Here is a 14173-nt window from a genome sequence, read left to right as displayed (position 1 = left end):
AGGACCACTGACCACTACATACCACGTGGTGTAGTTTGTGCAAAGCAAGCTTACCCACACCTGCTGCATGTGGGTCTACACGTGTGTAGGAACTACATTAACGGGAGCAGTCGGGACCCACTGAGGTTAGTGGTTCCTCCAGCGAGAGACTCCGGGCAGTGTGATGGAGGGGACGTCACTGTGACAGCGGCATTTTACTTTGAAGATACCTCAACTGGATCTGAGTGGTACAGGCTTTGTGCTTTGTGCGTAAAAGATCTCTTAATTTGTAATAAAGGTTAGAAGGTCCCGATCTCCAGCCTGCTGCCCAAGCAGCAACAGAGTTTTGGATGTGGCAGGGGCTGGCAGGCCGCGGCCTGTGGTCTCAGTTGGGCCCCCTTTGTACGTCGAGTTCTGCCGGCACCTGTCCTGTACAGTCTGGCCACGCGCTCTGGCCGCCTGGGCTCTCGGAGGCAGAGCTGTGTCACCGTGGACGGGATTCCATGTTTGAGGAGCAGACTCAGGGTTGTCGGGAATCCCTAGAACATTCTCACTTACTGACCACGTGGCACAGGTTAGAAGGTGGACGACATGTTATAAGCTGATTTTGAGAGTCAGACTTACTCTTCTTATCAGGAACTAGCACCAAGGGCGCACAGAGAGGGCTCACACAGGTCAGTAGCACAAGCCTGGGGTGGGGTGCGTGTGGGGACCGCAGTCTGGACGGGGGCGTCAGGAGCGAGTGGGGAGCTCTGACCAACCAGGACCGCCTCGTGCCGCGCAGGTCACCAAGGCAGCTTCTGTATGCTGTGCCTCATGCAGAACCACATGGTCCAGGCCTTCGCCAACAGCGGCAACGCCATCAAGCCCGTCTCCTTCATCCGAGACCTGAAAAGTAAGAGTCCCCCGGCCCCGACCAGAGGGCGGCTCAGCCCGTCTGTGGTGGCGCTGGGGGCGCAGGGCACTGGGGACGTGGGGAGGAGTCAGCAGCAAACCCCAGGAGTCCTACGACCTCCCGTCACAGACTTCAGAGCACGTGGTGGTACCGACTGAGGGGCTGGTGTGGGTCAGGAGGCAGGGGGCGCTGACCCCTTAACGGATGCAGATGCTTGGGCCAGCTGGGGGCTGTGTCTCAGGGAGGAGGGGGAGGCTGGGGCTTTTCCGAATGTCCCAGGACCAGTTAGCACAGACGCCTGTTTGCTTGGTAGAAGACACAGGTCAGTTGGTTCCTGAAACCTTGTGCGGCGTCCTTGTGACCTGCCTGTGCTCTGTGCCGGCTCCTGGAAAACTAGCTCATAGAGGCTTTCCCACCCTTAGTGCCCGCTGATGTGCAGCATCCGTGCCGTCCTGTGGAGGATGGACAGTGTGGGCCCTCTGGTCGCCTAAGAAAACCCCCGCCGCGAGCGCTTGGGGTTGGGACACGTGGTTCCTGCTGAGCTCTTGGTTCCCTCACTTGCTGCTGGCCCCCGGGGACGGCGGGCGTCGCCGATGAGCACACAGCGGTGGGAGATGGGGGAGAAGGCGTGAGCTCGTCCCTGCTGGTCTGATGCTTCTCTCTCTCTCTAGAAATTGCTCGGCACTTCCGCTTTGGGAACCAAGAGGATGCACATGAGTTTCTCCGGTATATCGTGGACGCTATGCAGAAGGCCTGTTTGAACGGCTGCGCCAAGTATGTGCCTCCTCTGTCCTGAGGGGCTTCAGACCCCGCTGCCGTGGGGGCAGCCAAAGCCCGTTCTCGGGGAGGCAGGCGCGCTCCGCGGACACCCGGGTCAGGTCCCGCGCCTGCTGAAGCTCTGGTGCAGGACCGCTCCCACAGCCCGCGCAGCTCCATGCCGGGACGGGGGGGCGGTGGCGGGCACCGAGGGGGAGCCCCGTCCCTGCAGCTCGCTGCAGGGAAACGTTTTGGCAGGTGCTTCTGAGGGCCTTCAGCTATTGTCCTGGACTCTTTCCATCTCTTAAAAACCACCTCGTGCTTGTGAGACAGGGTGGGGGGTAGGGATGCCAGCGTCTTCATGACAGCGCGGGGACATCTGAGGACGGGAGGTGTGTGACAGGCTTCATTCTGCTTGGTTACGATGTCTTCATTTCGGAGGGGAAAGCAGAGACAGACGCACGTGACAGGTCGCTGACTTCCTGCCACGTCTTCCCTTTCGTGAAACAGTTACGGTCAGGGATGTTTTTGTAGCTCCTGGCGCCTGGGTTCAGACAAAAGGAAATAGGCTGAAAATGCTCCCTGTTCTAGGGCTGTTGCTTGGGCTTGGGGTAGAACTGAGTCCTGGAACCTGGAAATGCTCCTTAAACAGCTTGAGCATCCGGAATGTCCTTCAACAAAGTCGGGTAGTAGCTGTGATCGTGGGAAACCTCTGGTCTCGGTGATGCGGTTCTTTTTAAACCCTGAGAAGACGTGCCATGGGTTCCTCTGGCATCTGTCCCTCGCTGTACTGAGATGTGTATCGCGGTCACATGCTCTTCCGCTTCGGTCCCTAGAGGCGGACGGACGCTGGGGCTGCCCTTCGGTGCTCTCCCCGCCCTGGGCTTAGCTAACGATTTGAGGTCTTTGCCCATGTTGCCTGCGTGCCAGGCGCTGGGTTCACACTGGGCACTTCCAGGGGAAAGACTGGGTTCTTGGGAGGAGCTCAGAGAGGGAGGGATAAGCCGGATACTGGCCAGTGTCTACAAGGTCACGTGGCAAGTGCTGTCGCGGAGGGATCCTGGGAGCTGTTCCCAGGAGAATTCTGCTGCCCTCTTACCCGCAGGAGGCCTGCTAGGAGTCCCTGTGGGGCTGAGATGGGGGAGGGAGGAGGTAAGGAATGTGGCTGGTCCCGGGGGAGGCCTGCAGGTGGGGAGGGCGTGTGGCCTCCCTGCCACGCAGGTAGGTACAGCACGTCCCCTAGGGGCTCCCAGCCCTGGTCATACGGCAGAATCACCGGGGAGGTTGAGGACAGCAGCTGACCATGCCACCGCGCCAGCCTGTGACTCCGATGCTGCAGGGATGGGAGCATCTGGGGGGACGGGCCGGGTTGCTAGGTAGGACGGATAGGTTCAGGGTTGGGGCTGTGGGCAGTAGGGGGGCGTCCACATGTGTCGTCTGGGCAGCAGGGTGGGTGGCTATGAGCCTTCCGTGGTCCGGGGCACAGTAGTGGCCGGGTGTTGGCGGAAGGATGCGCGTGGCTGACGTCAGGTGAGCCAGGCACGGCCAGGCCCCCGTGCAGGGGGTTGTGGAATGCTTTCCGCATACCCGTCCGCGAGAAGGGCGTTGCTGCTCCTCGTGAAGTGAGAAAAAGTAGGAGTCGTGTCAGCTGAACGAGCCAGTTTGATGTGCAGGTGGAAGTGACTTTCCTTTCAGTTCTGTCTGAGACTAGATGGACGTGTGGGCAGAGCACATTCATGCTGTTTCTGCTTCGCGGGCCTCGCTCGTGCCGGCCCTGTGACCTGTGCGCGCGGGGCCTGCCCCGGCGTGCTCTGCGTCGGCGGGTGGTCGGGTGCCCGGCCGCCTGCCCCGGCGTGCTCTGCGTCGGCGGGTGGTCGGGTGCCCGGCCGCCTGCCCCGGCGTGCTCGCTGCCTCCGCCTCGGTCTCTGCGCTGGGCCGGTGTTTGGTCTCCTCTCTCTGGCAGGTGCCCGCCTCCTTGGGCCTCCTGGAGCTTTTTCTCGGTAGACGCGGCTGTGGTCACATACCCACACGGTCCCATCTTTGTTGAAAGCCTGTTTCATCCGTAGGCGAGTTCAGCCCTCTCCATCTGTTGTGATGACTGGAGTTGCGTCTTGGCCCGGCCGTGATGCTGAGGCTTACAATGAGGGCACATGGGCCGTGTTTCTCCCTCTCTCCGGTTTCCCTTTGTGCAGTTGTGTCTTAGCTGCCGCAGCTCGGAAGACGTGGATCTCCGACCCAGTAATGCCTCTCCACGCACGCTTGCGCATGGCCTTGCTCTTCTCTGGACCGTGGTTCTGTGTGTCAGTGTTTGGGGGCCCGGCACCTCCATCCTTCCGTCTCCGCCTGCCTTGTAGGTGCTTTACCTCTTAGCTCACTGTGTTCTCCTCCCGCGTTCGTCCCCAGCTTTGCTTCAGTGTTTCCCGTATTCAGTAAGCCCGGGCTGGGTGGACCTGTCCTCCTGCCAGGGCTTCCCAGGCAGCCTGGGCTGGGGATGCGGGGCTCCGGAAGCCCGAGGCCGGGCCCTCTCTTGACCTTGCAAGGACCTTACCGAGACGATTCAGGATCTTCGTTCACTGTTTAAAGCCCAAGGATTTCACTCGGAGCATCTTTAGAGCTGACCGTCGTCGGTCGGTTTGATAGACACCTGACCAGGGACGACGAGAGGCTGCACCTGTGGCCCCGAGGACTCAGGCATCATGAGCGCAGAAACCGTTTCTGCCAGCCAAGCGCCAAGCGCTGTCACTTTGTTCAGCTCAGTTTGAGTGTCGTGGCTCGAGAGCGCACGACGGTAAATGGGGCAGACGTTGTGCATCCGTGTGTCGTGCCCCCGGGTGCGGTTTCCCCGGTGGGGTGTGCGCCCTGCATCCTGTCCTCAGCGGGGACACTCGCAGTCGTCAGAGCCTTGTCCCCTCCGGAGCACGTGACGGTATCGGCTCGGTGTTAGAGGCCTGCGTCAGGGCCTCCAGTCACGGGGGTCTCCTACAGGACCGCCTTCTCCCCGGCGGCCTGCTTGTTCTCGACCTCCCCTCCGGCTGCTTTCTGCCTCATCGCGCCCTCCCCCGCGCCCACTTGAACCTCTTCTCGCCTGGGCCCCTCGCCTTCCCACTTCGTTCCCAGCGTGATTTCGTCACGGCCCCACGTTCGTTCGCTTTCTCCATCTGCGAAACTTGTCACGCCGGTCTTTTTCTCTCTGGACACCTGTTTGAGGGTTTTTAGGTGAGCTGGGGATCGCATCTTGCTCTTTCTGTCTGCCTGGTGCTTGCTTCCGAGGGCTGGTCCTCACAGTCAGGGTCGGGGGCTCTTGCTCTCGTCTTCCTCCGCCGGTGCCCGGGCGGGACTGAGGCCGCTTCGGCACCACCCCTGGCTCCAGTGGTTTGCGTGGGTCTCGATCCAGGGTGCCTCGTGTCCCGGAGGCTAAGCACTGGACAGCCCTTGGCATGGCCTGTGTCTTAGGACCCGGCAGGCTCCTCCTTCTGCCGGGGTTTCTGGGTGACTCTAGGGCTGCCTTTAGTCCCTGGTCTCTCCCTCGGTGTTCCCGAGACCAGCCTGCATCTCCATCCAGCAGGGCTCCCGTGGGTCTGCTGAAGGCAGCTTTCTGGAATCCGGCTTTTTTCCTCCTGACGGCTGGTTTGAGCTTGGAGTTTGCTCTGCCTCGGGGTCCCGAGAGGGGGTTCTGTGTGATGGTTTGCTCCTCCTGTTCTCACGGCCGGGCCAGGCCTGCTCGGGGCCACCTGGATTTCAGCCGCCGCCATCACACGTGGCGGGCCACAAGCAAGCTTCCGGTTTGTGCTGAGGTCATGTCCACGATGATTTGGGGAGGGAAAACGGTCCTCCTCTTGGGACACCTGGGGGGCTCAGTCAGTTAAGCTTCTGCCTTCAGCTCAGGTCATGATCCTGGGGCCCTGGGATCGAGTCCTGCATCGGGCTCCTTGCTCAGCAGGGAGCCTGCTTCTCCCTCTGTTTGTGTGCTTGCTCTCTCACTTTCAAATAAATAAGTAAAATCTTAAAAAAAAAAAAAAACTCCTCTTGACAAACGGCAGTAAAAATACATGGTGGCAGTTGGTTTCTTACTTTCTAATTTTGCAGAATGGCGGTATGTTCTCATGCGGGTCCCCCACCATGTGCAGCCCCCTCATCCGTGAGCTCCTGGAATCTGGGCTGCACTGTCATGCCTGGTCCCGTGACTGGTCCCGTGGCCAGTCCCACACACTGCAGGGGGAGCCCGGTGCAGGGCACCATGGTTCACGCACAGGCTGGGGAGGAGAGTGCTGGGAAGCAGCAGTGCTGAGTGCCGGCCAGGCCCGGGAGTCAGCACTCAGGAGCGGCATCTGCAAAGCTGGGGGCTCAGGGGGCCCTGGCAGAGAGGGGAGCGTGCCCGGGAGGGACCAGCTGCTCTGTCCAGGGCTGTCGTGTTCCAGCACAAAGACTATGGTCTACTGGATTTATGTCCCAGAGGAGACTCTGAGGGGGACGGTTTCCGAGGAGTGAGTCCGAGCTGGATTCCGTGGGTCGCAGGCAGATACCAGGAGTGGAGGCTAGAGACAGGGTGGTGTTTGCAGAACGTTCGTCACACGAAGAGCTGTGCGGTGGGGGTGCTCGGTTTCGCGGGTCTGTGAGGCAGCTGAGCAGTAGCCGAGGCCTAGGGCGGCCTCAGATCCTGGCTGGTAAATGGGGCTGGGGGTTTGAGTAGAGGCCGGCCTGACCCTGGAGCCCTCGCCGTGACCGCTCCTATCCTGCCGAAAGATACAGAGGTGGGGGTTTGTCCCTGCTCGCTCCTCTCGTCAGATAAGAGGCTCAGGTGTGTGACGGCAGCCAGGGGAGGGGCTGACGGCAGGACTGAGGTGGGGAGCGCTGGGGGACAGGGGTGCGTTCCAGGTGACGGGGTCGCCGGGTCATCGAGACTCGGTGCACTAGGTGCGTTTCTCCGACCACTCGTTCCCGTGCAGTGGGGAGCGAGGAGCCTGCGGAGAGGGTGAGGGTCTCGGACGTCTGAAGTGGTGTCGGGGGGTGGGCCGGGCCCATCAGAGCCCTGTGGCACGACGGGGTCCTGCCCAGAGCCAGGGCGAGCGCATCAGACCCATGCTTGTGTGGGGCATTCCCCAGGGGCGAGCTGGGCTGGGGGTGAAAGGGGCGGGGGGCTGCCTCCTGTCTTTCTCCTGAAGGTTGTGGCCTCCTTTCCAGGTTGGATCGTCAAACACAGGCGACTACTTTGGTCCATCAAATTTTTGGAGGCTATCTCAGATCCCGTGGTAAGTGACGGCATTTTCTCTACCCCTTTGTCGAAGATAAGAACATGAACCAGGAAGACAGGGAGTCCGCGGCCAGGTGGAGTCCCTTCCTGGTGGGCGGACCTGGGGCAGCCACGCTGGCCCCAGCCTCCTCTGAAATGCACCCCTGCTCGTGGGTCGCTGTTCCAGGGAGGTTTGGAGCAGAATGTCCCGCATTGGTAGAAGAGGGTGGCGTTATTTTTCCTTGAGTTCCTTCGTTCTTCGTGGATGGCCGTTACCCTTCAGCTGGGGACTCGGAGCAGCCAAGGCCACGGTCAGGGTGGTGACGGAGGTCCAACACTGCGCTGGGCAGTGAGGCGCTGGGTTTGACAGACGTTCCCTTGTGGACTCTGGTTGTCAGCGAGCCTGCTCCCCAGATAGCGGGGTTCACGAGGGACAGGCTGAGTCTCGGGGACACGGCGGGTGGCGCGCGGGGGGCACCTGCAGCCGCCCCATCACCTCCGTGTGCTGTTGCAGTGAAGTGCTCGGTGTGCAAGAGCGTCTCGGACACATACGACCCCTACCTGGACGTCGCACTGGAGATCCGGGTACGGACCACTGCTCCGCCCTGTCATGTTTGTCCTTGGCCAGGGAGGCTGGGGGGCGAGGGGAGCCAGTGAGGGCACATTCACCGGGCAGATAGGGACATACTGCAACTCCTCCTGCCTTAAGGTAGGGGGCCACCATTTTTGCTTGTGGATTTCTAGCCTTTTCCCTGTGCACATTCACACAGGAAGAGAAAGTGCAGCTCCGTGTCCCGAGGCACGAGCGCACCGTGGGGGCAGGACACAGAGCTGCTCGCATGGGGGCTGCGGGGAGGCCAGTCCCCATCCCGTTCCAGCCCTGTGTGGCTGCAGCCGGGGCGGGGGCCTTGGCACCCGGGGAGCCGGCGGGCCGGCTTGGGTGCGGCCGCTTGCTGGGGTTTGCTGCCTCAGCCTGGAAAAGACCTTACACTTGGCCTGTTCGGAGTCCGCTGCCTCCCCCGGTTGACGTGGCCCCCGTCCATGTCCTCCCAGCAAGCTGCTAACATCGTGCGCGCTCTGGAACTCTTCGTGAAGCCAGATGTCCTGAGTGGAGAGAACGCCTATATGTGCGCCAAGTAAGTCTCCTTTTGCCCCAGCAAAGCGAGCCCGCCGTCGGGAGCACCGGAGCCCGCCTGACCCTCCTGCGGCCGGGCCCCCCCTTCTCGGGCCGCCATCCGGTCCCCAGAGCGGAGCGTAGGTCCTCATGCAGAAGGCCTGGCGGGCATGGGGCACAGGTAGCTGCAGCGTTGCTCGAGCACGTCTGTGTATGTCGCCCGTGCGCTGCACCAGGAGCGCCCTCCTGGGGACGTCGGGCCCAGCGTGGGAGGCGACCGTATGTGGCCGTGCCGTGCGCTCCAGCCGCTCTGCCGTGCTGCGTCCCCAGGGAGAGCTGCCTTCGGGGCCCGGGTCTCCTGAGGGCTGCGCAGGCTTCCCATGAGCAAACGGCTCATTCGGAAGCTGCAGCCGCTGGAGAATAGTTTCCTTAGTTGCGCTTTTCAGATTTATCATCCCACGCCAAAACACTGTTCCCCCTGCACGTAATTTGTCTTTCTTGCCCTAGAGGCTGTGTGCTCTCCTTTGTCCCTGCCCCACCCCCCGGGGTCGCCCCTGTCACTCCTGGTGCTTTCACTCGGCCGAACGCGCTCCAGGTGCCCCTGCGGTCTCCCAGGGCTGCGACCCGGGTGTCGGACCGAGTGTGTTCTGTGGGGAAGAGCTTCCTTGTCGCCCTGCGCCGTCCTGCTCCCCCCAGGTCCTTGGGTCCCTGCGCCGCTCTCCTTTGCTTAGGTCACGGGGGTTGTGTCTGGGGATGCAGAGGGCGCGCCCCTCCGCCGGGGAGCCCCTGTGCCAACAGCAGGTGTCGCCGCTGTGGGCCCATGACGACAGCGTTCCTCGGATCGCCGGCCGACGCCTTTCCCACGCGCCCTCCTCACAGGTGCAAGAAGAAGGTCCCAGCCAGCAAGCGCTTCACCATCCACAGGACGTCCAACGTCTTAACCCTCTCGCTCAAGCGCTTCGCCAACTTCAGTGGGGGAAAGATCACGAAGGTAAGCCTTGGCCCTGGTGTCCAGTCGCCCCAGCACCGCCCAGAGCCAGTGCCCGAAAATCTCTGAAGACAGCTCAAGAGCCTGTGTGTGTTCACAGAGTCCCTAACTGGTTGTCACGCACAGTCAAGTTCAAGAACCACTTTTTTTTTTCTTTATTCTAGAGATTTTATTTATTTGACAGAGAGAGAGTGCACACAAGCAGGGGGAGCAGCAGGCAGAAGGAGAGGCAGGCTCACCGAGCAGGGAGCCAATGTGGGACTTGATCCCAGGACCCTGGGATCATGACCTGAGCCAAAAGCAGACACTTAACCATGGAGCCCCCCCATGCTCCCCAAGAACCACTGTCTTAACTAGGTTCTTTTTCCCAGCCTCTGCATATGTGTGGCATGTTCCCAACACACAAACTCACGGTTTGCTTAAGAATGAGCACGAACCCTGCACTGTGGGGCTCTCCTCTACCATGTGCTGTTCTGTGGTGAACATAGATGCAGTTGTACACTGTGGCCTTTTGTGGAAGGTGGAGCCAAAACTTACTTCAGTACAATGGTATTTTATTTATTTTATCTTTTTTTTTTTTTTAAGACTTTATTTTTTATTTGACAGAGAGACAGTGAGAGAGGGAACATAGCAGGGGGAGAAGGAGAAGCAGGCTTTTTTTTTTTTTTTTTTTAAAGATTTTATTTATTTATTTGACCGAGAGAGAGATCACAAGTAGGCAGAGAGGCAGGCAGAGAGAGAGAGGAGGAAGCAGACTCTCTGCCAAGCAGAGAGCCCAATGCAGGACTCGATCCCAGGACCCTGAGATCATGACCTGAGCCAAAGGCAGAGGCTTAACGCACTGAGCCACCCAGGCGCCCCTTTATTTTTTTTTAAGTCATCACTTGACCCCCAGCATGGGGCTTGAACTCACAACCCTGAGATCAAGAGTCCGACGCTGTCCCGGCTGAGCCCACCCGGTGCCCTGCACAACGGTGTTTTGATAGAAGATGTCCTATCATAAAAGTGATTAGAATGGACTTAGATGGTTTGGGGCAGGGCACTTGTCAGAGCCTCCACTTCCTCACTGGCCGTGGCGGGGGCTTGCTTACATCAGCATTTCCCACGCTGGTTTCTGCAGAATGTTTGTGCTGTATGTTTACAAGGTACTGTGTTTCATACTTAAACTGCGCTGTACTTCGAAAGCAGTCTGTGCTCAGCAGGGTTTGGGAACTGCCAAGCTCAAGGGCCTTTTTTAACTGCAGGCCTTCTCAGAGCCTTTATTAACAATCTGCGCTGTACTTTGAATCTCTAGGAGGAGGGAGCTTTATTGTCAAGGTGTTGTTTTTGTTTTAAGATTTTATTTAAGAGAGAGAGAGCAAGTGGGCACACACAAATCAGGGGAGGGGAGGGTGACAGAGGAAGAAGCAGACTCTTGTCCAAGCAGGGAGCTCGACACAGGGGTCAATCCCAGGACCCCAGAATACCCCAGGATCATGACCTGAGCTGAAGTCAGATGCTCAACCGACTGAACCATCCATGCGCCTCTTGTGAAGAATTTTCTGAAGTTAACTGTGTGGGGTCCATTTGTGTATTCGTTTCACTAACAGTGGACGTGCCTAAATCCTACCATGTGTGCAGTGCATCAGGGAGTCCGTGGGACGCTGTCAGTGCTCAGTGAGATCGCTCTGCTTTCGCCTTGACATCCCCTGGAACTAGTTTTCCGTGGGAACAGTTTGAGAAGCTGGTTTTGGCGTCCTGTATGTGGCGAGACTACACTGGGGTTCGTGATCTCGTATATATTGGCTTTCGAGACTTCCAGTTTGTCACTGGAAGGAGGAAGGTGTGTAGGGTCAGTACCACAGATGCTGTATGGGCCTAAAGAAGCCAGACAGCACAGTACATACTCTGTGTGTCCGGGTGTGAAGCTGAGAACAGGCAGAGCTGATCAGTGATGGCAGAAATCACAGCCGTGGGTATCTGAGTTGGGGCCATTCTGCAGCACGAGGGAGTTTTCTGGGTTGATGTCTGTGTCCTGATGGGTTATGGGTTACGTTCATGCGGTACTCCTCCAGCTGCACGCCTAAGAGCTGTGCAGTTTACGTAAATTACACTATTTATTTATTTTAAAGATTTTGTTTGATGGGGAGCACAAGCAGGGGAGCAGCTGGTGAGGCAGAGGGAGAAACAGGCTCCTTGCTGAGCAGGGAGCCCGATGTGGGGCTTGATCCCAGGACCCTGAGATCATGACCTGAACTGAGACAGGCACTTCACCGAGCCACTCAGTCACCCCTAGACTTTATTTTTAAAAAGTCAGAATGTGTACGGTGCCTGGGTGGCTCAGTAAAGCATCAGACTCCTATTTCCTGCTCAGGTTGTGATCTGAGGGTCTTGAGATCAAGCTCTGCACCGGGCTCTGAGCTCAGCAAGGAATGTGCTGAAATTTCTCTCTCCCTCTTCTTTGTCACTCTTTGCTTGCTCTCTCTCTCAAAAGAATCTTTTTTTTTAAAGTGCGTATAGACAGAAATGAAGGTAAATCTCTTACCATTCAAAAATAATATTTGAAAATACTTCCTGGGGCACCTGGGTGGCTCAGTGGGTTAAGCCTCTGCCTTTGGCTCAGGTCATGATCTCAGGATCCTGGGATCGAGTCTCACATGGGGCTCTCTGCTTAGCAGGGAGCCTCTTCCCCCCTCTCTGCCTGCCTCTCCGCCTACTTGTGATCTCTCTCTCTGTCAAATAAATAAATAAAATCTTTCAAAGAAAAAACAAAAAGCAAAAAAAGAAAATACTTCTCTATGAAAATTGTCAGGATTTTGTTTTTTGTTTCTTGGGGTTTTTTGTTTGTTTGTTTGTTTTTAGATTTTATTTATTTATCTGTCTATCGAGTGTGAGAGAGAGCATGAAGGGGAGAGACTCAGAGGGAGAAGCAGACTCCCCGCTGAGTGGGGAGCCCGATGCAGGACTCAGTCCTAGAACTTTGGAATCCTCACCTGAGCTGAAGGTAGACACTTAATTGAGCCACTCAGGGGCCGGAAAAATTGCCAAATTTAGAAGTAAACTCTGGCATGACCTTTGTCCCAACCCACGCAGCTTTAGTTCTGACTTCCCGTGACTGTTGGCTCCGTGGACTGAACGCCTTTTTCTCTGAAGACCCAGACCTGGGCGTTGCCTTCCTGTTCCTTCAGTGGTAGGGAGGGCCTGAGCTGTTCCTCTCACCTCACCGTGGGGCCTGCAGAGGGCGACAGTGGCCGTGGGTGCGGAGCCCAGAAGGAGTAGGTCATGCAGCTCTTCATGGGACAATAAAATAGGGTTTCACGTCAGTGGGTTGGCTGGCTGGTTGCCTCCTGTTCTTTAACCTTTGACCAGGGGGCTTCTTAGTGCAGCGTTGCCACAGGCCGGGTTGCATTGCCCCCAGGTGATCCAAGACCAGCCGAGGAGTCGTGCATTTTATGTGGCTAGAGTGGGTGAATTGACCCTTTCCCCCACGGATGAATTTTCATTGCCTTATCCTTGGCTTTCCTACAGGATGTGGGCTATCCGGAGTTCCTGAACATCCGTCCCTATATGTCCCAGAGCAGTGGAGAGCCTGTCATGTATGGGCTGTACGCGGTCCTGGTCCACTCAGGCTACAGCTGCCACGCCGGCCACTACTACTGCTATGTGAAGGTCAGCGGTCCCACGTGCGGGCGGTTCCAGACGTGGCCTCCGTGTCACCGTGTGCGGGGGCCCGTTGTGGCATCAGGGAACGGGGGCAAGGATGTCTTTAAAGCCCGTCCCACCAGGAGCTGCAGCGCCCCTGTCCTCGGATGGGACGCCGGAGAGGGCTGCTTCTGGGGCCCGATGCTGGAGCCCGGGGATATTGGTGGGCGATGCTGGGCCGTGCAGACCTGAAATACCCTTCAAGGGGAAAGCTCACAGCTGTTGGGGCACCAGGAAGGAACGGGTTCAAAGCGCACTTCATGGTCCCATTCAGAGCGGGGTGAGCGTGAGACGTTCTGCTGCTCACTTAGCACGTGGAGAGATGTGGCATTTCTCCGCAGATTTTTTATTTCTTTCTTTAAAGACTAAGGATTATGGGACGCATGCTGATCGTCCCATTTTGTTTTCTCCTGTGCCCGTGCTGCTGCAGGCAAGCAACGGACAGTGGTACCAGATGAACGATTCCTTGGTGCATTCCAGCAACATCAAGGTGGTTCTGAACCAGCAGGCCTATGTGCTCTTCTATCTGCGGTGAGTGACGCCTGCCCTCAGCCCATGGGCGCTTGCCCTCTGCTCTCCCTGGCCTGCTGCTATGCGGGCGTCGTGGAGACGGGAGGGGAACGGGCAGGTCACGTCCGGGGGGTGTTGGGAGTGTCCCCGGGGAAGGGCTCTTCTCGACCACGCCAGCCCAGCTGAGCGACAGCCAGTGCCTCTGGGAAGGTCAGCAGGACTCCCTCGGCCTGCTCCACGCGGAGCTGCCGCGGAATAGAAACGGGGAAGTTACCTCTTTCTGCTGTTGCCACAAACAAGATGCGTTGTGTGTGGTTGGCACCGACGCACTTTCCTCTGTGGCCGTGAGGGGCCTTGCCAGAGCCGGGAGGTCGAGGCCGGGTACCTTCCCTCAGGGCTGGTGGTCAGCGACCTGGAGGTCAGAGGACATGGAGGCTGAAGGCCTTTTTACTGCTTCATAGCTGTTCTGCTAAATTTGGACGCAGGGACCGAGGGGTCCCTGGCTTTCTGATAAAGTGAGAATCTCATCTCAGAGGACCTTCGGCTGCGCGGGGCTCTCGGTTTACACTGAGCCCATCTCCGAGGCTCCGTGACACACCTGCGCTGTTGCCAGAGCAGTGTGGGAATTCAGAGAAGCTCACCTGGGGAGTTGGGGTTCTCTGGGGACACCTCTGTGGCTTCGGTAAGAGATCTCCGACTCCGATTTCTTCCTTTGACAGAATTCCAGGCTCGAAGAAGAGTCCTGACGGCTCCCTCCCCAGGACTGTCTCCTCCGGCCCCGGCCGTCCAGCTGTGGTGCCCGACCACTTGAAGAAGAGCGTTGGCAGTGGGAGCGTTGGCTCCCTGCTGACTGGAAAGGTACATGTTTCAGAAGATCCGTGTTTATGCCGCGGACCTTCCTGTCTGTGCCTATCAAGGGACCGTGGAGCCCCCAGACCTCTTCATGCTCGGGTACTCAGCCTGACGGAAGGGAAGCTCAGCGTGTCCTGTTTTATTCCACGTTCTCTCTCCAGTTGGTCA

General features: G+C 58.3%; 1 protein-coding gene and 1 long non-coding RNA gene across 5 annotated transcripts in view; one reads left to right on the top strand and one right to left on the bottom strand.

The window, feature by feature from the left end:
* LOC309850932 overlaps positions 1-14173 on the bottom strand; it is a 180482-nt gene that overhangs the window by 96496 nt on the left and 69813 nt on the right. The window lies entirely within an intron of this gene.
* USP36 (ubiquitin specific peptidase 36) overlaps positions 1-14173 on the top strand; it is a 38220-nt gene that overhangs the window by 11504 nt on the left and 12543 nt on the right. For all 4 annotated transcript variants that reach the window (XR_014304488.1, XR_014304489.1, XM_082705410.1 and 1 more), the window contains exons 5-13: positions 764-874; positions 1546-1648; positions 6812-6879; positions 7375-7445; positions 7914-7996; positions 8854-8965; positions 12470-12610; positions 13074-13174; positions 13873-14011. Coding sequence is in view for 2 of the 4 variants with exons in the window: in XM_082705410.1 (XP_082561536.1) it covers positions 764-874; positions 1546-1648; positions 6812-6879; positions 7375-7445; positions 7914-7996; positions 8854-8965; positions 12470-12610; positions 13074-13174; positions 13873-14011 (929 nt within the window). In the remaining 2 variants the exon portion in view is untranslated. The remainder of the gene's footprint in view (positions 1-763; positions 875-1545; positions 1649-6811; positions 6880-7374; positions 7446-7913; positions 7997-8853; positions 8966-12469; positions 12611-13073; positions 13175-13872; positions 14012-14173) is intronic.

Source organism: Mustela nivalis, assembly GCF_964662115.1.
Source record: "Mustela nivalis genome assembly, chromosome: 17".
In the NCBI taxonomy this organism is placed as follows: Eukaryota; Metazoa; Chordata; class Mammalia; order Carnivora; family Mustelidae; genus Mustela; species Mustela nivalis.
The sequence above is the reverse complement of the archived record's forward strand: the minus strand, read 5'-3'. Positions and strand labels throughout refer to the sequence as shown.